Source organism: Mustela nigripes, chromosome 13, assembly GCF_022355385.1.
Source record: "Mustela nigripes isolate SB6536 chromosome 13, MUSNIG.SB6536, whole genome shotgun sequence".
Taxonomy (NCBI): Eukaryota; Metazoa; Chordata; class Mammalia; order Carnivora; family Mustelidae; genus Mustela; species Mustela nigripes.
Window position 1 is genome coordinate 124,635,377 of NC_081569.1, and position 24,146 is coordinate 124,659,522.

Genomic DNA, 24,146 nt, shown 5'->3' on the forward strand with positions numbered 1-24,146 from the left:
GAAAAAAACTAAGCAATCTAATTAGAAAATGGGCAACAGACATAAACATATGTTTCACTGACAAGGATATACGGATGGCAAATCAGCACCTGGAAATATGTTCAATATCATTATCAATATGGAAATGCAAATAGAATGAGTTATCACACATATATTAGATGACTTAAAATAAAAACAGTGGTAATGCTAAATGCTAGTAAAGAAGCAGAGAAATGAATTGCATGTTTAGTTTTATAAGGAACTGTCAAACTCTTTTCCAAAGTCATTTTTATGGTTTGTATTCTCATCAGCAATACATGAATGATCCATTGTATGACCTAGCAGTTGTACTCTGTGGCATTTATCCCAGAGAAATGGGAACCTAGGTTCATACAAAAACCTATACAAAAACCATACATGAATATTCAAAGCACCTTTATTCATAATACCCAAGAGCCAGAAACTCTGTGTTCTACCAGAGGTGAATGGTTAAACTGTGGTTAGTCCATACTGTGGAACACTATTCAGCAATCAAAAGGAATGAAGTATGGAGACATTCAACACCTTGAGTGAATTTCCGAGATTTTTGATGAATAATAACAGCCAATCCTAAAAGGTCACATACTGCATGATTCCATTTATATAGCATTCTTGAAATGACAAAATTATAGAAATGAAAAACAAATTAGTGGTTGCCCTAGGTTAGGAACAGGGCATGAGGGGAAGAAGTAGAAATGAATAAAAGGTCAGTATTCTTGTGGTGATGGCACTGTTCTGCATCTGGATTGTGATTGTAGACATACAACCCACACACCGATAACACGACGTAGAAGTAAATACATACCTGAGTACGTGTAAAACTGGGGAGATGTGAGTGAGATTGGTAGATTGTATTAATATCAATTTCCTGGTCATAATATTCTACTGGGGAAGAGGGACTTAAAGGGAGAGGATGGTTGGGGAAAAAATGTGTCAGTGGGGCAGTAATGAAAAAAAAATTGAGAAAGTGTTAAACCAACCTTGCATTCATTGGATAAATCCAATTTAGTCATGATGTAGTTCTCCTTTTCCTCAATCTCTGAATTCTCTTTGATAATAATTTATTTGGGATTCTTGTATCTATGTCCTGATTGAGGTTGGCCTGTCATTCTCATTTTAGAGAATATAAGTATTAATCAGATACACATTGTCAGGTTTTGATGTCAGGAAATGCTAACCTCATAATATGAGTTGATGAGTGGTCTCTCTTTTTTGTACTCTGAAAGATTGAAATTTTTTTCTTTAAAGTTTGAAATAAGTCAAGCAGGGAAAGGCAATTATCATATGGTTTCACTTATTTGCATGGAGGATATTAGGAGAAGGAAGGGGAAAATGAAGGGGGGGAGATAAATCAGAGGAGGAGATGAACCATGAGAGACTATGGGCTCCGGGAATCAAACTGACGGTTTTGTGGGGGGAAATGAGTGAGCCCAGTGATGGGTATTGAGGAGGGCACATATTGCCTGGAACACTGGGTGTTATACGTAGACAATGAATCATGGAACACTTCATCAAAAACTAATGATGTACTGTATGGTGACTAACATAAATAATAAAAAATAAAAAAATTTAAAATATAAAAATAAAAAACTCTTGACATAACTTTTCAGTAAAACCATCTGCCTGACATTTTCTTATGAAAGTTTAAGGATTGCTTAACTTTATTTGATGATTATTGGACAAGTCAGGTTTCTAACTTTCTTTTTGAATCAGTTTTGAAGTTATAAATTCCTGGAACTTCTACAGTGTTATCTTTTTTCCAAATGTATTGGTGTAAACACATTCATTATTTCTCCTCATTGCCTTCTAAATGTATATAGCATTTGTAATCATGTGTCTTTTTTCATTCTTAAGGTTATTTGGGCCCTCTTTTTTTTAGATTTTTCTTGACAGTTTTTCAATTCTTTTTACATAATCTTCTTAAAGAACTTTTTAATCTATGTATTTTTTAGTTTCAATAACTTATGCTTTTATGTTTATTATTTCCTTTCTAAGAAATAATTTTTCATTTCCTGGAAATAAAATCTTTCTTAGAAATCTTTATTTTATTTTGCAGCTCCTTTTTGTTTTTGTTGTTGTTTTTAAAGATTTTATTTATTTATCTGACAGAGGCAGTGAGAAAGGGAACACAAGCAGGGGGAGGAGGAAAGGGAGAAGCAGGCTCTTTGCTGAGCAGGGAGCCCGACTCGGAGCTTAATCCAAGGATCCTGAGATCATGACCTGAGCCGAAGGCAGACCCTTAATGACTGAGCCACCCAGGCGCCCCCCCGTTCCTTTTGTAACTAGATAAGTTGGAAGCTTATTGTATTACATTTCAGTTCTTTTAAATATAAGCAATACAACTGTTCCTGATAGTACTGCTTACTTGCATTCTTAAAGTTTTTTTTTTTAAAGATTTTATTTATTTATTTGACAGAGAGAGATCACAAGTAGGCAGAGAGGCAGGCAGAGAGAGAGAGAGGAGGAAGCAGGCTCCCCGCTGAGCAGAGAGCCCGATGCGGGACTCGATCCCAGGACCCCGAGATCATGACCTGAGCCGAAGGCAGCGGCTTAACCCACTGAGCCACCCAGGCGCCCCTCATTCTTAAAGTTTTAACACATACTGTTCTCATTATTGTTTGGTTCTGAGTGTTTGCTAATATTCATTAATATTTCTTCTTTGACCAACAAATCATTTGAAAGTATGTTTCTTAGTTTCTGAATTTTTCAAATTGTCTTCTATCTAGTTTAGATAAATAGATGCTAGTTGTATCTAGATAAGTGGTTTGGATAACTAGAGACTAAATTGTATTGTGATCAGTGTTCATGGTCTGATACCCGTTTTCGTTATGTGTTAAAATCTGCTTTATGTCATAGCACGTGGTCACTGCTGTAAGAGTTCTAGATGTGGGTTATGAGGATTATGTATTCTTCATCTGTTGATCTTTGTATGACCATTAGATCAGTTTGCTCATTTTGTTGTTTATATCTTCTGTTTCCTTGCTGATTTTTCTGCCTGCTTGGTCTATCAGTTACTGAGAGAGGTGTATTTAAAAATCTCCCATTATGATGATGGACATTTCTTGCTTTCTGCAGTTCTGTCAGTTTTGTATTAATAATTTTGAGACTCAGTTATTAAATATATACCAATTTAGAATTACTATATTTCTGATGAGTTAAAACATATAATTTTATTGTGACCCTTTCTAGTATTGCTTTTTACTTTAAAGTCTATAGGCTACAATGTATCAGGTTCTTTCCATTAATATATTATCTTATATGTTCATATGTATTATATATGTAGCATATATAATATTTTAATATATTGTCCTGTTTGATTTCCTCATCCCTTTACTTTCATCATTGACAAATCTTTGTATTTTAGATGTGTCTTTTGTGAACAGCACATTGGATTTCATTTGTTTTTTTTTTTCAACTTGATAGTCTTTTTTTTTTTTAGCTGGCAATTTTAGTCCTTTTATGTTTATTATCAAGCACTGATATAGTTTATTTTTGTGGTATCATGCTTCTTTTTCTCATCTTTCCTTCTTTTAGATTAATTGTGGTTTTTGTTTGTTTAGATTATTGTTATTATTCCCTTGACCTCTGAATATCTCCTCACTGAGTATATAATTTTACTTGACACTTATTTTCTGTCAGCTCATTGAAGTGTGCTTTAGCTTGCCTTGGTGTAAAGGTGGTAGTCAGCCTAATCATAATTCCTCTGAAAGTAATCTTATTTAAGATCTCTCTTTGTCTTTGGTCTTGTATGGTTTTGATGTCCACTTGTACACTTGTTTTTGGTTACATATCTTGAGATACCATGGAATTTCTAATATGACAAATAAAATCTTTCATAAATTCTGGGAAATTCTCAGTAATGTTTTTTTGGTTTTTTTGTTTTTTTTTTTTTAATATTGCCTCTCATTCTCTCACTCTTCTCCTTAGGAGCTCAGGTTCTACAGATAACTACAAGACCTTCCCATTTTCTCTCCCATGTGTTTTAAATATTTTAATTTTAACTAAGTTCTACACTCAAACATGGGATCTCAAACTCTGAGATCAAGAGTCTCACACTCCATGGACGGAACCAGTGAGGCACTGCTCCCGTGTGTTTTAATCTGTCTTTCATGTTTCCCTCTCTGCCTTTCTATGCTGTCTAGACAATTTTGTATTTACAGTAGTATTTTTCTTCTCCAGAAGCTCATTTTCAGTTCTGTGTGTCCTTTTCTAATATTTTCATTTTCATTTCTTCTTTTCTTGTTTCCTTAAATGTAGTAAATATACTTACATTTCTTGCTTAATAATTCTAGATCTGAATTCTTCACAGGTCTGATTCTGTTTGCTATTCCCCCCCCCCCCTCCGCTCCTGCTTCCTCCCCCCCCCCCCCCCGCCCGCCCGCCCCACTCCCACCCAGCCCCCACACATTACAGGCTCTCTGGTTTGTGTTTATGGTAACTTGATTTCTTATATATTTTGTGATTTGCTTATTTTTATTATTTATTTATTTATTTATTTGATTTATTTATTATTTGATTTTTCCATGTGAAACTGAGGAACACTCTGTCTGGGAAGACTGGCTTTGAAATATCTTCCTCCAGAAAGGATTAGTATTTGCTTTTCCCAGGTGCCTGAGGCCACTACCAACCTGCAAATACTTCAACTGTGTTCTCAAACTGGAAGGTTTTCAGACCACACAAGTAGTTTTAGCTACAAGCCCCTTTGTGGGACAGTTTATAGTTATAAATTCTCAGGAGGTTTCTTTTCTCTACCTTGTACCCAGTCTTAAGACAGACCATTGTGTTTGCTATCCTTAGCTTGGGGGTGGAACTTATTCCTAATTTACCCTTGAACAGATCCCTTTGGGAATTCAAGCTTCATGCATCACATCTTTTGTTAGATTTCCCATCTTGAGTTAGCCCTAAGTTTTTCCTCCTTTTGCTTTCTCACAAGACATTTAAAAAAAAGAAAAGAAAAAAAAAACCTCAAGAGTCTCTCTGGTTTGTTTACAAGCCTCAGGGTATGAAAATCAGGTTGTGTTCTGTTTACCATTCTGGGTTCTAACTTGAACTTGGCCTCTGACAATTCTTTGCTTTCTTGCTCATGCTATAATGTATTTCAAATAATGTTACTACATTTTCCTAATATTTTAATTTTGTTTCCCCAATAGCTTAAAGTGTCTAATCCATTATACTGTAGGAAATAGAAGTTCTATAAAAAGTCTTTACAAGTTCAGCTTTGCTTTTGGCTTTTTGGTGGTTTATTTTTACTTCCTTAGCCTTTCGAGTTTTATAGGTACAAGTTTAGTTTTAAGAGTCTGTACTTACCATAGACTGTTAGGAGTGATTTCTGGTGCTTCTGTTGACATAACCAATATTCATTGAGTACCTATTCACACCAGACATTATTCTAGGAATGGGGGTACAGAAGTAAACAAAATGGACCAAAATTCCTGGCTTCCCACCAAGGAGCTTAAATGCTAGTGGGGAAGACACTGGATATGTAGTACATTAGATGGTGATCATGCTAAGGAGAGATGAAGGAGAGAAGGGACTTTGTGTCTTTGGAGAGACCAGCTCAGGAATACCTTACTGAGAGGGCAACATTTTAATTTTATTTATTTATTTATTTATTTATATTTTTTTAAATTTCTTTTCAGCGTAACAGTATTCATTGTTTTTACACCACACCCAGTGCTCCATGCAATCCATGCCCTCTCTAATACCCACTACCTGGTACCCCAACCTCCCACCCCCCGCCCCTTCAAAACCCTCAGGTTGTTTTTCAGAGTCCATAGTCTCTCATGGTTCACCTCCCCTTCCAATTTCCCTCAACTCCCTTCTTCTCTCCATCTCCCCTTGTCCTCCATGCTATTTGTTATGCTCCACAAATAAGTGAAACCATATGATAATTGACTCTTTCTGCTTGACTTATTTCACTCAGCATAATCTCTTCCAGTCCTGTCCACGTTGCTACAAAAGTTGGGTATTCATCCTTTCTGATGGAGGCATAATACTCCATAGTGTATATGGACCACATCTTCCTTATCAGTATCTATAAAGAACTTCTCAAACTCAACACACACAAAACAGACAATCATATTAAAAAATGGGCAGAAGATATGAACAGACACTTCTCCAATGAAGACATACAAATGGCTATCAGGCACATGAAAAAATGTTCATCATCACTAGCCATCAGGGAGATTCAAATTAAAACCACATTGAGATACCACCTTACACCAGTTAGACTGGCCAAAATCAGCAAGACAGGAAACAACATGTGTTGGAGAGGATGTGGAGAAAGGGGAACCCTCTTACACTGTTGGTGGGAATGCAAATTGGTGCAGCCACTTTGGAAAACAGTGTGGAGATTCCTCAAGAAATTAAAAATAGAACTTCTCTATGACCCTGCCATTGCAGGGTATTTACCCCAAAGATACAGATGTAGTGAAAAGAAGGGCCATTTGTATCCCAATGTTTATAGCAGCAATGGCCATGGTCGCCAAACTGTGGAAAGAACCAAGATGCCCTTCAATGGACAAATGGATAAGGAAGATGTGGTCCATATTTATTTATTTTTAGAAGATTTTATTTATTAGAGATCACAAGCAGAGGGAAGGGGCAGAGGGAAAAGCAGACTTCCTGCTAAGCAGGGAGCCCAATGCAGGACTCCATTCCAGGACCCCCGGGATCGTGACCTGAGTTGAAGGCAGATGCTTAATTGACTGAGCCACCCAGGGGCCTGAGAGGGTAATGTTTTTAAAGTAAAAGCAAAGTGAGCCATGACTACTCCAGACAGAGAAGACCTACATGTCTTACAAATGTGTAAGAGAATACTAAATGAAAATTCTCTGTGGTTTCATATTTGTTCCACATGTCCCATAAATTGCTGTTTATTCATTTTTCTCCATTTTATCTTAACCCGTATTTCTCTGAAGCCAACACTATAATTTTGATTCTCCAGCTAGGAGAACTACCCCCCCCACCACCACCTTTTTTTTTTAAGATTCTATTTTATTTATTTTTGAGAGAAGGGGGAGAAGTAGAGGGAGGAGGAAAGCAGACTCTGTGCTGAGCACAGAGCCCAGCACAGGGCTCGATATCATGACCCTGAGATCATAACCTGAGCAGAAATTGGACACTCAACCGACTGAGCTATGCAGGCACCCCAGAGAACTGACCCTTGTTGAACAAGTCGTTTAACCTCTCGAGTCAGTTTTCCCTTGTGTCAAATAACACCAGTGCCTGTCTCTCAGAACTGGTAATGAAATGAGGTAATATTTGTAAAAGTGCCTGACATTTCGTGAGGACCCAAGAAATGCGATTTCCTTCTCTTTTGTTTTTCCTCCCCTGTCCACACTCCTTTCGGCCCTTGTTTGTAGTACTTATTAATAAATTTGTGAGAAGATCCTCATGGAACACCTTGGAGAAACCATGTGATAGGTTATGTACTGAAGACAAATGAAGAACATTCGAAAATTTCATTTTAAAAAAAGAAACTTTCCAAAGCGGTTTTGAAAGTCTCGGTTTGGTGCTCGGCGTTCAGGAGAGAAAGTCAAGCCCTGTGCATCCTGGAAGTTCTTGTCTGTTCTATTACCGATCAGCAGCCCCGGGAGAGCTCACGTGGTATCTGTACGGTCTGCAGACTGTCCGGTTACAGTCAGCCTCAAGCAGGGCCGTATCCCATTCTGAGGCAAATACATCCATATTCACCTATCTTCTCTTATCCCGTAATGTAACCTAGCTCTGATTTTGCAGTGTAATTGGGTGAGTTTTCCTGAGATTGTTGCCATGCCCCTAAAAAATGGAGGCAGGGTAAGGGGGAAACAGTAGGACTCGTGAAGCTTTGGTTTGGATGAAGCGGAAATCGCAGTTTAGAAATAGAATTAGAGCTGGAAATCACTGCTTTTCATTAGCAAGATTTTCTTCGATCTGAGAGTCAGGAGACTCCCTTCTTCATGGTATTGGTTTTGATACTGACTGACGGTGAGCTCTCAGTCAGTCATTTTCCTCTGTCTATCATGAGTGATGTTTCTATCATTTCCTTGCCTTGTATGGCTGTTAAGATTTCACAGGATCCAAGCACCATCAAGGTAAGACAAGCATGAAAGACCAACAGAGCACACCTATTTATACTGCTTACTTTTGCATTTGGTCTGTCCCCCAGCCCTGCCACTGACCATGCCCTGCTGGACGTGCCCTTCCTTCGACTCCCTGAGGAGATGCCCTCTGACCTCTGAGAGCAGCTGGACCACACATTCTGAAGATACCAGTAGCCCCAGTTTTGATCCCTCATACACAGACCTGCAGCTCATCAGTGCTGAGGAGCAGATGAGTGGCAAGGCTTCTCAGGCTGGCTCAACTGGTAAGACGGAGCCCGGAGGGCTTTGCAGATCGCTTTTTTTTTTTTAATTTTTAATTTTTTATAAACATATAATATATTTTTATCCCCAGGGGTGCAGATCACTTTTGGTGACCTTTTGCTGCTCTTAAAATCTCTGCAGCCAGCTTTGTTTGCATAATGAGTTCCGTGCAGCTGTCATCCAGTTAAAAAGCTAGAATACAGAGTGGTTCAAGATTGCATTAGGAAAAAACACGTATACAGACTGGCTGATTGGTTGGCAAGATGTTAATACTAGGAAACCATTTGACATTACATCTTAACGTGCTGTTTTCTACTATTCAGTACAAATACTGTTCCTTGTCGACTGATTTTCTCCTTGGATGACTGAACGATAGGTAATAGGCCCGAGGCTGAATCTTTCATCCACTCACCTGTACACCTTCCCTTTTCAGCAAGAGGGAGATAGATTAGCGCAGAGAAAAAGCAGATGTTATGGGAAGCAGAATGAGAGTCAGGACTCGGCCACTGTGTGCAGACTACGAATCATGTTACGGTGATAATTATTCTGTTGTCCGTGAGTCTGTCATATACCGTGGTCTCATTTATTAGATTTCTGGTAAATGTGAGAAGGACGCCGCCTTGCTTTGCAGGTGGAATAGGAGCCTGTTAACAAGCACGGTACTTGGGTTAGATTTAGGATGATGGCATTGGATAGATGTAGCATGTTCTTGGTGTATTATTTGGCCCAAGGGATTATTTTCCTTTAAAAGTGATAGAGTTGCCGATAATTTCTCTGTGGATGAATTTGCCAGGTGTGTCCAACAGTATTTGTTTTTCTCTTTAAAAAATGTTGTTTAGGCATTTGTCTCTGGATCGTTTTTCAAATTTGGGCAACATTTGTCCTTAGGCTGTGTGTTATTACAGGGGTCTACGCATAGAGAGAGAGATTTCTTGCAGGTTCAGGCAGGATTTGGGTTGTTATTTGATAATACTGCGAAGAATCTTAGTTTATCACAGTCTCTCTTTACAAGCCACAGTCCCTTGGAGTATTTTGTTTACATACACTCTCCATTCTGGTTAATCTCTGTGGCTGATGATCTCAGTCAGGGCCTGAAATATGTCCCTACAACCCCATCTTGACTGTGGGGGACCTTGCATGATGGGAAGGTGCCATCAGAAGCCGAGGCAGTTAGGAAGAGGCTGTACACCCCCATCCCTGGTCCCCCGCCTGCCTTCGCTTCTCGCTCTCAGCTGCCTTTCCCGGCCTTCCCATGGGGGGCGCGTATAACACACGGGTTAGCAGCATGCAGACCGGGGTTAGACAGCTCAGATCCTCCTCCTTCCATTTACCAGCAGTGTGACCTTGGGCAAGATCATTAATATCTTTATGACTCCATTCCTCCCCTGAAAAGTGGAGATAATAGTCATGCTTACCAAGTTGTTGTTGTCAGATCCAAATGAGACAGTCTATGTAGCTGGTTTCTTCTCTCTCCTGCCCTGGGATTCTTACTGCTTCAGAAAGGGGGAGGTAAGCTCTCCACTGTAGAAAAGTCAGGATCTCTAGGCTCAGGCTGTTTTTTTCCCAGTGACCTATCTACTTAGATGAAAATGGCTTCAATTCCTAGAGGTTCTAGTGATGGAAATCAGAGTCCTTCTCTGACCTGGACATGGTTAATCTGTCTCCAAAGCTTATAATTATTTTCAGAATCTCCCTTTTCTGATGTCAATTTAACAGTATTACAGTTCCCCCGAGAGAACCTCTTCCCTCATTGTTTTGGTCGAGGTCCTGGCAGGAGACAGATGGCATCTTCAAACAAGTTTTATCTGAAAAGGGTTTAATGAGAGGACTGCTTACAGAGGCAGCCGGAGCTAGAATCACGGAGGAGGGACTATAGGAAAGACGGAGCCACTGCCCCATATTTGGTGGAGTGGGGAGGGAGGGAGGAATAAATGCCCAGATCTTGTGCTGGTGCTTCCCCCTGGCAGATCCCAGCTGGAAATCAGAGGGCACAGGGCCCTGCTGAGGCAAGCCCTCAGAGGTCAGCCCACGGGCCCTAGAGCTGCTGGAGAAGAGGGGGAGAATGGATTTAGGATGAGGGCACGCATGAAGCAAATGCAGAAAAGCCAACACACTTTGGTCTCCACCAGGAGCTCAAGGTAGTCTAGGGTAGTCTAGGGTCACCCTGGAGAAGCAAAGGCAAAACTCGGACTATACAATGAGGAGTGATACTGTTAGCTCTCTCCTTCAGCAGGAGACAGTTTCTATAGCTACGGAAGGCTAGTGGTATGGCCTTTTGGCAACCTTCCTTTTTTGCAGACGTAATGATAGATCATAGCCAGCCCTTCCTGAGTCTGTGCTGTGTGCTGGAATATGACGTGTGCCATCTCAGGCCTGGACAGCAGTCCTGCAAGGTGGAGAGCTCTCTCCCCATTTCCTAGTTGATCCCGAGTCTAGAAGGTAAGAAGCTTATCCGAGATAATACCAATAAGAAATGGATGAACCTGGATTTCAACCAAAGTTCCAAAGTCTTTTACCATGATTCCCAAGCCTGGCGGTACCCAGGAGTCATCATGTTTATCATTTTGCCTTGTTACCTTCCAGACCCTCTGAACAGATACACTTATTTTGCCATGAGGTTTATTTAAGAAAAAAAATTTTTTTTGAAGATTTATTTATTTGAAAGAGCGCGTGTGCACACATGAGTCGTGGGAGGGGCAGAGGGAGAGAATCTTCAAGCAGACTCCTTGCTGAGCCTGGAGCCCCATGCGGGGCTTGATCTCACAACCCATGAGATCATGACCTGAGCCAAAACCAACTGGCAGACGCTTAACTGACTGAGCTACTCAGGCGCCCCAACCATGGGGTCTCTTTTTGACATAAATAGAATCAAAAGGTTTTTAAATAAGATGTATAATAGGTGTAGTCTGAGGAAGAAGTTCATGTTTCCTTAACAGATATGAGTGCTTCTAGATAACTGCTGTGTGTCCATAGTATTGTGTTATGTAAACAAGCTTCTGGATGCTGGAAAACAAATCTCATTATTTAGTAGTGATCAGCCCAGGGCCAGGCCCAGGGGAATGCCTCCATCTCCTCACCTCTACCCGCTCTTCCAGGCCCAGAGGGGGCAAGCAGCATGCCTTGGGGCCTGGAAAAATGAGAGGCAGTGAGGTGAGTGGCCCAGGCTGTGTGGAGAGTGTCTGGATGTAGCCCCAGGTAGAGAAACCCCTGGATCCTTTCTGAATGCCCGGACCTGTGTAGTCAGGGTGGACTTTGGCTTTGAAAAGCCTTTAACTCATCCTGGATAAGGAACAACAAGGTTTAGGAGAATGACCAGATACTTCTAACCCTGTGGCATTTATCTTTCTACTTTAATAGCAGGGAATTTATAAATGCTTTCATCTGAGATATTGAAAGCTCTGGAAAGCCCTCCAGTCATGGGACTACCTGTCCACCCCCGGGCACCAGGCCTGTGCCAGTGGCCAACCTCGTGGAAGGGTCTCCTGGGAGGCTGGATGGTCCAGTGAAGGTAAACTAAATCCTCGGGAGGATAGGGAGCAGATTGTGCTCTGTGTGTGTCTCTGGGCCCGTCCTCTCCCCGGAGCTGCCATTCCTCACCTGGGAAGTGGGGCCGAGCATCCCTGGCCAGGCTGGGCAACAGGCCGTGTGTGCAGCTGCTTCACGCAGTGCAGAGGGCAGCAGGGATTTTTAAAAAATCTTAATTTCACAGCTCTGAGCCTCATTTCCCTTTGACATGGGAAATAAGGATAATTACTGCCTCAAAGAGGCCAGCAAACCATACGTGTGGTGGGATGACCCCTGAGAAGTCTTCAGAAGTGAGCCAGGGGGACGTGTAGAGAGAGGCTGTGGGAAGTTGCTTTCCGAACCGAGGGCTTGGGGGTCCTGGGGAGCAGCTGTCTTGGGGAGACTTTTGGTGTTTGCCCCCTGCCCCGTGCTTTTAACATGGCAGCGGGAGGCACAGAGCGGGAAGACCTGCAGCCTCCACCAGGAGCGGCCTGGGCCCAGCTGGCCTGGGCTTTCCCTAGCAGCCCGCTGTGCGAGCCTGCAGCTGGGCCAGAAGCTCTGTGATTCATCTCCTGTGTGCAGAGGGTTCTGGGGGCCCAGGCCCAGCCTGTTTACCTTGGCCCCACTGCTCTGTGCTGGGCTGACCCAAGCCTAGGACTCCTCCCTGTCGTCGGCCTCAGGGTTTCTGCAGCGGGTTGGCAATCCGGATCCCAGGCATACTTGTGGGAGGGCAAGACTCTGTGATCAACCTGCACTCTCTTCTCGTTTTCTCACCAAGGGGTGGGGGGGGGCGGTAATTAGGAGGAGGAAGGCAAACAAATCCCCTCACCTTGGTTACATCGAAGGATACGGGGCAGAGCTGGAGAGCATGTGGATATTTGCCCTGGGATTTAGCTCTTCAGAGCACATTGCGGGAGAACTGGGAACAGGCAAGAACTTTACTAACACTTGTTTCCTCTCTCTCCCCCTGCCTCCCCGGGGGCCCCCCTTGCCCTGGATGACAGGCACACCCTGTCATCTTCACCAGGCAGCCTCCCTCTGAAACACCGATAGTTTCACATGGGACGATAAACAGGAAGAGTGTCGGGGGAATAAAAATAAGCCTTTGGAAGACCATGGCAAGCAGGAAAGAGAAAACACAGAAATATCTGCAGGAGCACATTCTCCTGTTAAGTGGTGGGTTCCATTTTCGTTTTCTTTTACACACAAAAGAAGGGGAGAGTTCAAGGATAGGATGAGAACGCTCAGTTTGCATCAGGCCTGGATAAAGCTCATAGCAGGTGTTTAATCATTGTCCGTTGAATGGATCCTTGAATGAAGGGAGTGAGACTGCAGGTGGGGAGTCATCAGCATCCCAGACATCCGCGTCCTGTTTGAGTTTAAGAGTCCAGCATTCCTCGCCAAAGGTATCCCATGTGGCAGCTCAAGAAAAACCAAGATGCCAGGGGCCCGTATGTCAGGTCATGCTGGGCCCCCTCTGTTGGAGATTCATAGCGAGTGTTAGATTATTAAAGACTTTCAAAAGTTCTGAAATTGTATGTAGGTGTGTATATGTGTAATTTCTATGTATCCATATAGGCCCATAATTTCTATGTGTACCGGTACACACATATATTTATGTACCTACGAAAATCCATTTAGCTGTCCACGAGCCCAGACTGAGTCCCTGGTCAGATCTCAGTGTTCCGAAGCCCAAACATACATTGGCTAATCTTGACTTGGAGATTCTTGCCACTACTAAAGTGTTGAGAAACCAGAAAAAAATATTTAAATGAATTGGTCCACATTTACAAAGTTAGCCCTGCTGTGTCTCAGGCTCTGCTATACCTCTTGGCCTTTTTAAAAAATTCTAGGTTCAGCAGACGCAAGACTACATTTTGCCAGACTTTCTTTGTACTTAATGCTGGTGGGTTTTAAAATAAATGTGGATCATATGTTCTTGTTTCATTTGCACTGATCTGATCACAGTGGAATTCTCCCAGAGCAGTAGGATATCCCCAGGGGTTTGGACTCTTTTTTTTTTACTCAGAAACAAGTGTTTATACTAGGTAGAAAACTAAGAACTTGAGACCTCTATTTTTTTGTGACAAGAACTTTTTAGATGCTCAGGAAGTTTCTCTGGTCATTGTTAGTTAAGGTTGGTGGGAGAACCTCATCAGGGCTGTGTAACTCCTTATAAGATGTGACATTTTCCTCTGTTGTCGTTTTTTTTCTAGTCCCACTGTAGTTGGTGGAGCACTAGACAGGAATTCCCAGTAAACAGTAATTATCATTGTGCATGATGGGGTCCTAGGGGGGTTCCAGTTCTCAAGACACATTCGTATTTCATGACTTTTTTTTTTTTTTACCTTGAATATATTTTCTTGGAAGACAAAAATGAAGTTAATTTGTTTTTTTTTTTAAATTTATTAAAAAAAATTTTTTTTTAAGATTTTATTTATTTATTTGACAGAGAGAGATCACAAGTAGGAAGAGAGGCAGGCAGAGAGAGAGAGAGAGAGGGAAGCAGGCTTCCTGCGGAGCAGGGAGCCCGATGCGGGGCTCGATCCCAGGACCCTGAGATCATGACCTGAGCCAAACGCAGTGGCCCAACCCACTGAGCCCCCCCCGGCGCCCCAGTTAATTTGTTTTTAAAATTCTTTTGCCTAGCTACAAATTTCAGCAATATTCAGAGTCTTCCTGAATAGTAGTTTCCTCCTCAAAATCAAAGAAGAGTAGAATTAAAAAAAAAATTAGATCTTTTTTCTCTCTCATAAATATAAATTTGGCCTCATTTCTGTACTTAGAGTGCCCCAGGATCCTAGCTTTCTTGTCTCCATTAAGTTGTGCATTTTGGATTTTAATCGGTGAAGAAAAACAAAAAGAAACCCCTCTAATGACTGGTTTCTTTGAAAGTTTCTCCAGAGAGTTTCAGAGTTTTCTCAGAAACACAAATATTTATTGAGTGAAACTGGTATTTTACCAGTTGTTAGAGATACAAAAATGAATAAGTTATGTGGTATCTCAGGACTCCTACAAGAAACCGATAATCTGCAAGCAGACTTTTTGCCATTAAAAGGGTTTTCATACAGGGGCACCTGGGTAGTTCATTTGGCGAAATGTTGGACTCTTTTGTCTCTGGTTGTGATCTCAAGTTCATGAGATCAAGCCCTGAATCGGGCTCCACACTCAGCCTGGGGTCTGCTTTGAGAGTCTTTGCCTATCCTTCTCCCTCTGTACCTGCCTCCTGCTTATGCTCGTCTCTCTCTAAGATAATTTAAAATAAAAAAGATTTTCATACGTAATTTTTAAAAAAGATTTTATTTATTTTGAGAGAGGGAGAGCAAGGACAGAGGGGAGGAGCAGAGGCAGAGGGAGAAGCAGATTCCCCGCGGAGGTGGGAGCCCAACACGGGGCTCCATCCCAGGACTCTGGGATCATTACCTGACCCGGAGGCAGATGATTAACTGACTGAGCCACCCAGGTCCCTATCATACATAATTTTAAAAAGAGTTTCTATTTATAGAATAACTATTATGTGGCAGGAATGTGCTACACACATACACACACTTCATCTCATTTAATCTTCACAATTTAAAAAAAGTAGATATTGCTGCCCTACTTTATGGATGCAGAAACAATAGCTAAGGAGATTAAATGGTTTGGCTAAAGCCATACAACGAGTGTTGGGCTTCAGCCCAGCTCTCTCTTCCTGGCTCACCTGCCTGGTGCCTGGTACCGTGAAAGGCACCGTTGATGACTCAGTGAGCCGTGGGAAGCGCTCCTGCTGCCGCCTCCTGCGCGTTCCCGGGGAGCTAAGTACAAACCTGCCTTATGCGCTCATCCCTTTGGACAGCCATGACTTGTTTAGGGGTCCCACTCGACCGAGACCTTCTTGGAAGCAGGAAGCACCTCATGTTCATTTCATACTCCCAGCATGCTGCTGGCACATTGAAGTGATACAGTGGACAAGACCCTTCTTTCCAAACCTGTTCTGCAGTTACTGAGGCCTAAGTGTGTCTGCCGATTGAAATGTGGCTTCCTGATGGGAAGGAATTAAAAGCGAACAAACAGGAGCATCGAGTGTGGAAGGACACCTCTTTTCCCATCTTCACAAATGTTAGGCAACTCTCCAGTAGTCTCCATTCATTTAGTTTTTTCTGCGTTGTTTTGGAGGATTATTATAACCTTTTGAGCGTTTTAAAAAAAAAAAAAACTGATGTATATGGATGTGTGTGCGTATCGGGGGGGCTGCTCCCTAAGTTGGGAGTCTCAGATCCTCACCTACCTTATACTTTCTGCATGTCCCTTTCCTCGGACACTGGAAAGATGGTGAGATGGGGAAGGCTTTTCTGTGGTAGCGAGATGGTTTCTTGTGGCTCTTGCTTGCTGTGAGAAGCAAAATCTGAGAAAGAGAGGCAGAGTTTAGGATGTTGTGTTCTAGGGGTACCTGGGTGGATAAGTCAGTTAAGCATTTGCCTTCGGCTCAAGTGACAATCCCAGGGTCCTGGGATAGGGTCCACATCAGGCTCCCTGCTCAGCGGAAAGCCTGCTTCTCCCTCTCCTACTCCCCCTGCTTGTGTTCTCTCTTGCTGTGTCTCTCTCTGTCAAATAAATAAATAAAATCTTAGAAAAAAAAATTAGATGTTGTGTTCCAGGGGTGCCTGGGTGGTTCAGTCAGTTAAGTGTCTGCCTTGAGCTCAGGTCCAGGCTCTTGGCTTAGTGGGGAGTATGCTTTTCCGTGTCCCTCTGCCCCTCACCTCCACTCCTACTTGCTCTTAAAAAAAAAAGTTGCTACGTTCTAAATAGAATCTAAACTAAATATCATGGGACCACTTAATTAAAAACCTGTGGCCTCCAGCCAGAGATTCTGCAGGTCCCTTGTAGAATTGCTGAAGTACTAGTCCTAAAGAGGAGATGACAGCTGAAATGCTTTTTATTGATTACCTTGTGGCGTTCTTTTTGGTCTTATGATGAGGACAGCAATGTCCAGACCACACATTAGTTAAGTGACAAAATTGGGATTGACACCCAGGCTTGTCAGCTCTCTGTAACTCACCCAGTCCTTTAGGGCAGAGTTTAAGATGTGTCCTTTCAGTTCCAAACTGGTGATCAAAACTGGGTATTTGCAGCCATGTAGAATACAGAGGGTCCATGAGTTTGGATGATAGGTCTTTATTGTCTCTCTCCTCTAGGGAGGTTAGTGACACAAGCATTTCCACCAATCGTGGATGCAGGCAACAAACCCCAGTGGTATTAGCAATACTGGCCATGTCACAGAAATCACAGGTGTTTCCACAGTATGTTAGGGTTGGGACACCTATCACAAAGGATCACTTATTTCATTGCTCCTTGGAAAGCGTGGTAGTTATTGGTTGTATTACTGGTAGGGTTAACATACTGCCATAATCCAGACAACATATATGGTGGCCTGGACTAGGGGACTGGGTTAGGTTACAGGAAACTGAACAGATTCTAAAGACATTTAGTATTTAGAATGGATGGAATCCCAGTTATACTGTTTCTTCCATCACGCTTCAAAATGTTCCATTTCTAAGTCTCTACTTACTCTTGCTTTTTACCCTGAATAACTCCTTTTGTGATGAAGCCCTACGTATTGTTTAAGATGAAATTCAAGTGAGGTTTTCTCATGCCAAGTCCTTACTTTGTGCCTCCTGTGGTGCTAAAGACTGGGCATTCCCCAGTGAGCTGTAAGGAGGGAGTTCTTCCTGGAGCTTTATTGAAGGTCGTGGTCCCTGTCCCACCTCTAATATTTTGGTTGCATGGTTCTCTCATATCCTGACCAAAGTCAGGTCCTTGAGGGCAACAGTAATATTTTCATTCTTGGATTGTCCAGCAGTCTGGTCTCCAGCACAAATGTCTGGAACTAAGGAGGTGTCCAGTGGATGTTCTTAGGTCCATCTCCCTTTGTCCTGTTGCATCTGCACAATACTCTGGCTTCTGATCTCCGAAAAGAAGAAAAGCTTGCCTCCAGACACCTTGGTCCCAGGTATACCTGTTTAGAAAGAGAACTTAGAAAAATAGAAATGAGTTTATCAGGTGTTACTTTTGAGTTGTTTTATGGAATATTTTAAACATATGTCATTGCCCCTCATCAGGCTCTCTGCTCAGCAGGGAGCCTGCTTTCCTTCCTCTCTCTCTGCCTGCCTCTCTGCCTACTTGTGATCTCTGTCAAATAAATAAATAAAATCTTTAAAAATAAAATAAAATAAACACATGTCATTAAATTCTACCGGTGAAGGATGTTATCTCTCACTTTAAGTAGCTTCCCTGGTGAGTGATAAACATCACTGATTGAAAGGAATTAGAAATTGCTCACTAAAGCTCTTGTGCAAATCACTGACACCCAGCGAGGTCAAGCTTCAGAAAGAATTATGAGCTTTGCTTTTTTCAGGTAATGAAATGTTACTTCGAGCACAACAAAATACTAGAGAACATTAAGTGCCCGGACCACAAAGGCTGGTGTGCCGTGCCCTTTCAAGTGTTCATTGTCATTATTCCTGAAGCTTTCTGGAAATAGATGCTTTTGTATTTGGTCTAGGCTCATAATGATTGGTTTGGATTCTTTAACTATCACAGACCTTTACAGTTAGAAGAAATTTAAGAGATTACTAAGTAAAATGTCTTCATTTTATGGTGGAAAAAGCCAAGGCCTAAGTATTAGAAGCAGAGCCTGGGCTTATAATTCCTTGTCCCACACCCACCATTTGAATTGTTGTTATTATTATTATTTTAAAAGATATTCCTTTATTTTAGCCAGTGAGCAAGCCGTGGGGGTGTTGCAGAGGGGGAGGGAGAGAGAACCTGAAGCCAACTCTGCTCTGAGTGTGGGGCGCAGTGCAGGGCTTGATCTCATGACCCTGAGATCATGACCTGAGCCAAAACCAGGTCAGACGCTTAACTGACTGAGCCACCCAGGTGCCCCCACTCCAGATTATTTAAAAAGAGATTGTCAAAGCACAACTGGCTATTTTTCACTTCATTCTTCTCTGAATGTTTCATCTTTTTCTTCTTTTATTTTTTATTTTTCCTGAGTTAAACAATGGATCCTTTTTTCATGAGGGTTCAGTTCACCTGTGAAAAAGTTAAGAGCAGTGGAGCCGGTGGAGATGGAAACCCCTCAGATCTAAGGAACAGTTTTTTGTTTTTGTTTTTCTTACTAATTTTGACATGAGGCGTGACCATGCAAAGTCTCTGGACTCCCAAGCTAATGTGTCTTAGATCACACAACTCTTCCTGGTCCTGAAATCTGGGTGGGGCAAGGTCTAGTCTTTTTCATTCTCTCCGGAGGCGCCTTCTCAGGGCGCCGCAGGCGATCTTAGTGACGTGCGCTGAAGAGCTTCTTTCCTTCCAGATCTGTTCTCAGCCACCTAACTTAAGCTCAGGGGCATCTCATCCTTCCACTTGCAAATTCTTCTGAGCTTAGAACAGCTCCTTATTAATGTTTTAGTAACATAGGCTTTCTTGAAAAATGGGAGTTGACTTTTCATGCTTGTTTCAAGGGAGAGAATGAATTCTCAGTTTAAATGATGAAACAGAGTATGGGTCAAGGGAGGAAACAGATCGTGCTACTTCCTATAAAAAGGAAGCTGTCTTTGGTAGAATTCACATCTGCCATGAGCCTCAAGAACAAATTCATGTCACCACCTCGTGGTTCATCTACAAACGGAGAGAAGCACTAAACACAAGGTTATAAACATCAACGAGATGTCAGCCTTTCCTGAAAAATAAAATCAGATGAAAATTAAGAAAGTGAGTGGAGCCATAAGAGATGCTGAACTCTTGGGAACAAACAGGGTTGGGGAAGGGGAGGTGGGAAGGGGGATGGGGGGTCAGGGTGAGGGGCATTAAGGAGGGCACATGATGTCCTGAGCACGGGGTATTATATCCAACTGATGAGTCACTAAATTCTACTTCTGCAACTTACGTAAAAAAAAGATGTCAGCCCTCCCCAGTGGTAGCACCAAGGGTTGCTCATCGGTTCTTCTTCTGTGAAATGGACAATTGGTTTTTTTGTTTGTTTGTTTGTTTGTTTTAGTTTTATCTGGAATGTTATGTGTATTAGTTTACCAGGGCTGCCGTAACAAAGTACCATAGACCAGATGGCTTAACCAACAGAAATTCATTTCCTCATAATTCTGGAGGCCCAAATTTTAAGATTAAGGCATCAGCAGAATTGGTTCTTCTGAAACCTCTGTCCTGTTTCTTCACCTGGTATTGCCTCTGGATGTGTCTGCATCCTGGTCTCTTCTTCTTATAACGGTGGCCATACAGGACTAGGGCCCACTCTTAAGACCTCACTTTAATTTAACTGCCTCTTTAAAGACCCTATCTCCAAATACAGTCACATACTGAAGTCCTAGGGATTAAGATGTCAACATAAATTTGGGGACACACAGTTCAACCCCTAACACTATACAAACACACGTTAGAAGTCTTCTCCCTTCCCTGCCCAAGACACTATAATCCCATCCTCTGTAGTCTTTGTGGAGCCATACTTAGCAGTGCCACTTGCTATAGAAACCGGAGTGCATCTGATGCTTCACTACCTCCCTCAGTGGCAGTAAGGAGAAAGGAGCTGGTTATGACTCATAAATCCCTCGCAGGTGCACCTGGGTGGCTCAGTCGGTTAAACGTCAGACTCTTGATTTTGGCTCAAGTCATCATCTCAGGGTCATGGGATTGAGCTCAGCGCAGTCTGCTTGAGACTCTCTATCTCTCTCATAAGTTAAATAAATAAAATATATTTTTAAAAAATCCCTCACCTAGCCTTTTCACCTGCTTATCTACAGAATGGCTTGGTGGGTCAGCTAGGAGCAATGTATCCTGCTCGACTGGTTGGCTTCTGTGCCAGTTCAAACATAAATATGTCCGTTCACTAAAGAGGAAATGCAAAGAAGTGCTATGAAGAGATGATTAGTCCCCATTTGGTCATACAGATTAAACAAGAATGTCGGCACCTTGGCAGAGTTTAAATGATTGAAACCATCTTGTATGGGGAGTGGAGAGTTGGGACTTTGCACACTGGGAGTGTGGGAAGACATTCCTAGCCCTTGGTGTCAGTTTAAATGTCACACTCTGTAACTCTTAGTCTGTCCCCAGGAAATAGCTAGACATGTGTGTGGATGTACCTTCTGGCACTGCTTACATTAGTAAAGGCAAACAAAACTCAAATAGCCAACCAAATAATCAAATAAATGGAATGCTATGCAGTCATAGAAAGTGTCTCAATTAATTATATTTTTAATTAAAAAAGGTAAGTTAGAGAATAGAATGTATAATCATTCTGCTACATTGGACTATATATAGTTTTGCTATATTAGTGTATGTGTATACATATGTATATATGTGTATGTATAAGTGTATGTGTGTGTGTATATATACATATATAATCTATGTATATATGGATGTATTTGTGTTTCTAACTATATACAAAAAAGTTTAATAAGCTATTTCCTAAGCTGCTAATATTGGTTATCTCAGACACTTTCCTTACTGTATATATTTCTATGGGATGTATATTATATATAATATAGATCACTCTAAAAAATCAGAAAAAATAGGAATGAAAATATTTCCATTTCGAAAATGAAATGTGTTACTGGCGCTATTTTTAAATTTTTTATGTGTCTAGGGGCAGGTTTATTTGTTGGGGGTGGGCTGTCGAATGCTGGTCTCTTTGCTTTGGGGTAGGGGGCTGGTGTTTCAGATATTGCTGTCATACACTTGTGTTTTGCTTTTCACCAACATAATGTTAGTTGCATATTCCTGGCAGGAGGTAGATATGGTGTAATGGAGAGCTACAGTTCCCTGGGTTTGATAGAGTCAAACACCACCTCTCCTACTCTCCTGCTCTGTGATGTTCAGCAAATTATTTAATTATATTGACTTTTAGTTTTTTGACTGTAGAACGGAAATAATAATGGTAATACTGAGCTTGCAAGTTTGTTCTGAGGGTTAAATGAGACCAGGTACATAAAGTTCCTGGTCTATAATAAGGAGTCGTCATTACGATGATAGCCATATGATGTCGTTTTCAGAATTCCCCATATTTAAGAGCTAGGATTCAGTCTGTGGGAAGAAAATTTCTTAAAGTTGTGGAAAAACAGCTGAAATCAAACCCCAAATAAGTTCTATTTTATGTCCTCGGCTGGTTTTTATAAACCACCTTTAGAGAAGGGCAGTTTCTTTTATTCTCTCAGATCCCGTTGACTCAGAACGGTGGGCTCACTCAACATGATTTGGGAAACCACTTGTGTCTTTGGCTTCTTCTTCTTCTTTTTTTTTTTTTTTTTTTTTGCATGGAAATCAGAAAGAAAATCTTTCCTGAGGGGAGGTGGGAGGGAAGGTGGGGAGGGGGGCCAGGGAGCAACCACCGGGACTTGCTCCCCCTGCCCCTTCAGGATTGGCTTGTTTGTACAAATTGGTTGCCTCAAGCAACACGTTATTAGTTTGAGCCAGAATGTATCCTGGGAGACTTCCTGCTTTCCCTTTGCCAAATAATTGTCCTTTTCCCTGCAGAGGATGCTGGGATTGTGGGGGCATTTTCCACTTTGGCATATTCCAATCCACTGAGTTCCTTTCACTGAGTGCAATTTGGAAGGCACCGTGTCATTTCACTGCATTCAGAAAGCATAGTCATGAGCTATTCATATTTATTTTCAACTCCTGGATTTTTTTCCTCCTTCCTTAAACACCTCAGTACTGGTGTCTAAGGAAAGATTATATTATTGATCAAAGTATTCACTGTCCCTCTATGCTGGAGCCCCCCCACCCCCAGCATTGTGTTCTGCCCCGTTGACATCAGGCTTGGCCAATGAAATGCAGGCAGAAGTGAGGCTTCTGGCATCAAATTCTAGATGCTTCCACCGCCATTCCTTTTCTCTCTGTCATACTCACCTGCACGCCACCCTCAGACCCTGGATTGGGCCCTGTTTTGGTTCTCCTCTGGCTTCTCTTGTCCCCAGTCCCCATCTTCTACAACACGGTCCCTATACCCAGGACTCCAGAACCCTTTTCCTAAACAGCCCCAGGCCTGCGTTCCAGCTTCTTCCTGGACTTGTATACCCACGTGCAGCCCGTGCTGCTGGTATAGGCAACTCCAGTCCTCCAGGGGCCGGGAAGAGAGCTTGAGTGTGCTGATAGGGGTAGCCTTCACGGTCCAGGCTGGGTGGGCTGAGCAGGAGGAGAAGGAAGGGAGCAGGCCTCAGGTAGGACTCCTTCCTGCTACATAGTGAGGTTTCTGTGTGGAGCCCCGAGGAGTCTAACAAGCTGCCGTTCCGTCTCAGCCTTTCTGGGTTGTTGTGAACATATATTCATCGAGGAAGATACGACATACTTTATTTAATAGTTTTTTTTTTTTAAGATTGTATTTATTTATTTGACAGAGAGAGAGCATGAGCTGGGGTGGTGGGAGAGGGAGAAGCAGACTCCCTTGAGCAGGGAGCCTAATGGGGGGCTTGATCCCAGGACCCTGGGATCATGACCTGAGCCGAAGGCAAATGCTTAAGCAGCTCAGCCACCCAGGCGCCCCTATTTAACAGTTTTTAACTTGGTCTGTACTTTTAAATACTGAGACATGTTAGCCAACGTCTGAATTCTTAGGGCAGTGCCCGCCAATGCTCGGGATGAGTCTGATGTTCTAGACAGGGCCTGCTCGTTTGGCTGGGGCTAATTCTTAACGGATGTAATTGGAGAGATAAATCCTTGTAATTGTAAGCCACTGAGATTCTGGGGTTATCTGCTCACCATGGCACAATTTAGATTAAGGTCATTAATTCCAGGATAAAGAGGTGACGTTCACTGAAGGTGTCAAACTTGACCCATTTTAAAAAGATATTGGCACAACTTTTTGTTGCTATATGCATGGTAGTGCTACCCAGGAGAGTCTGGAAGAAATCCCAGGAGTTGACTGGAGTTCTCTGAGTGGGTACATACAGGCCCCGTACTTGCCCGATTACTCTTACTACTGAGTTACTAGCATTCAGTGGAATTTGAGGGCCTTCTTTCTAGTAGTGATGGTTTGTGTTATCAATACATCTGCTTGCCTCATTTCCCTTCTGACCCTCCAGATACCGAATTCAGAGTCAGACCTTGGGAAAAACAAACAAAAAAAAACTTAAAATGAGAAAATACAAATGAAGCCCCCAGCATGAAGAATAGTGGATAGTATTTTTATTTTCTTTAAAATGTATCCATTATCTATGAATTTACATTCAAATATACCTATTTGTCTCCCGCCTTGTACCAAAAAGAATGATTCCAGTGAATGGTTTCCAG

At 42.1% G+C, this 24,146-nt stretch overlaps 1 protein-coding gene across 3 annotated transcripts in view; it reads left to right on the plus strand.

Annotated features, from left to right (window-relative positions):
• STON2 (stonin 2) overlaps positions 1 to 24,146 on the plus strand; it is a 149,415-nt gene that overhangs the window by 51,828 nt on the left and 73,441 nt on the right. For all 3 annotated transcript variants that reach the window (XM_059373583.1, XM_059373584.1, XM_059373585.1), the window contains one exon: positions 8,168 to 8,365. In XM_059373583.1, the coding sequence (XP_059229566.1) occupies positions 8,168 to 8,365 (198 nt within the window). The remainder of the gene's footprint in view (positions 1 to 8,167; positions 8,366 to 24,146) is intronic.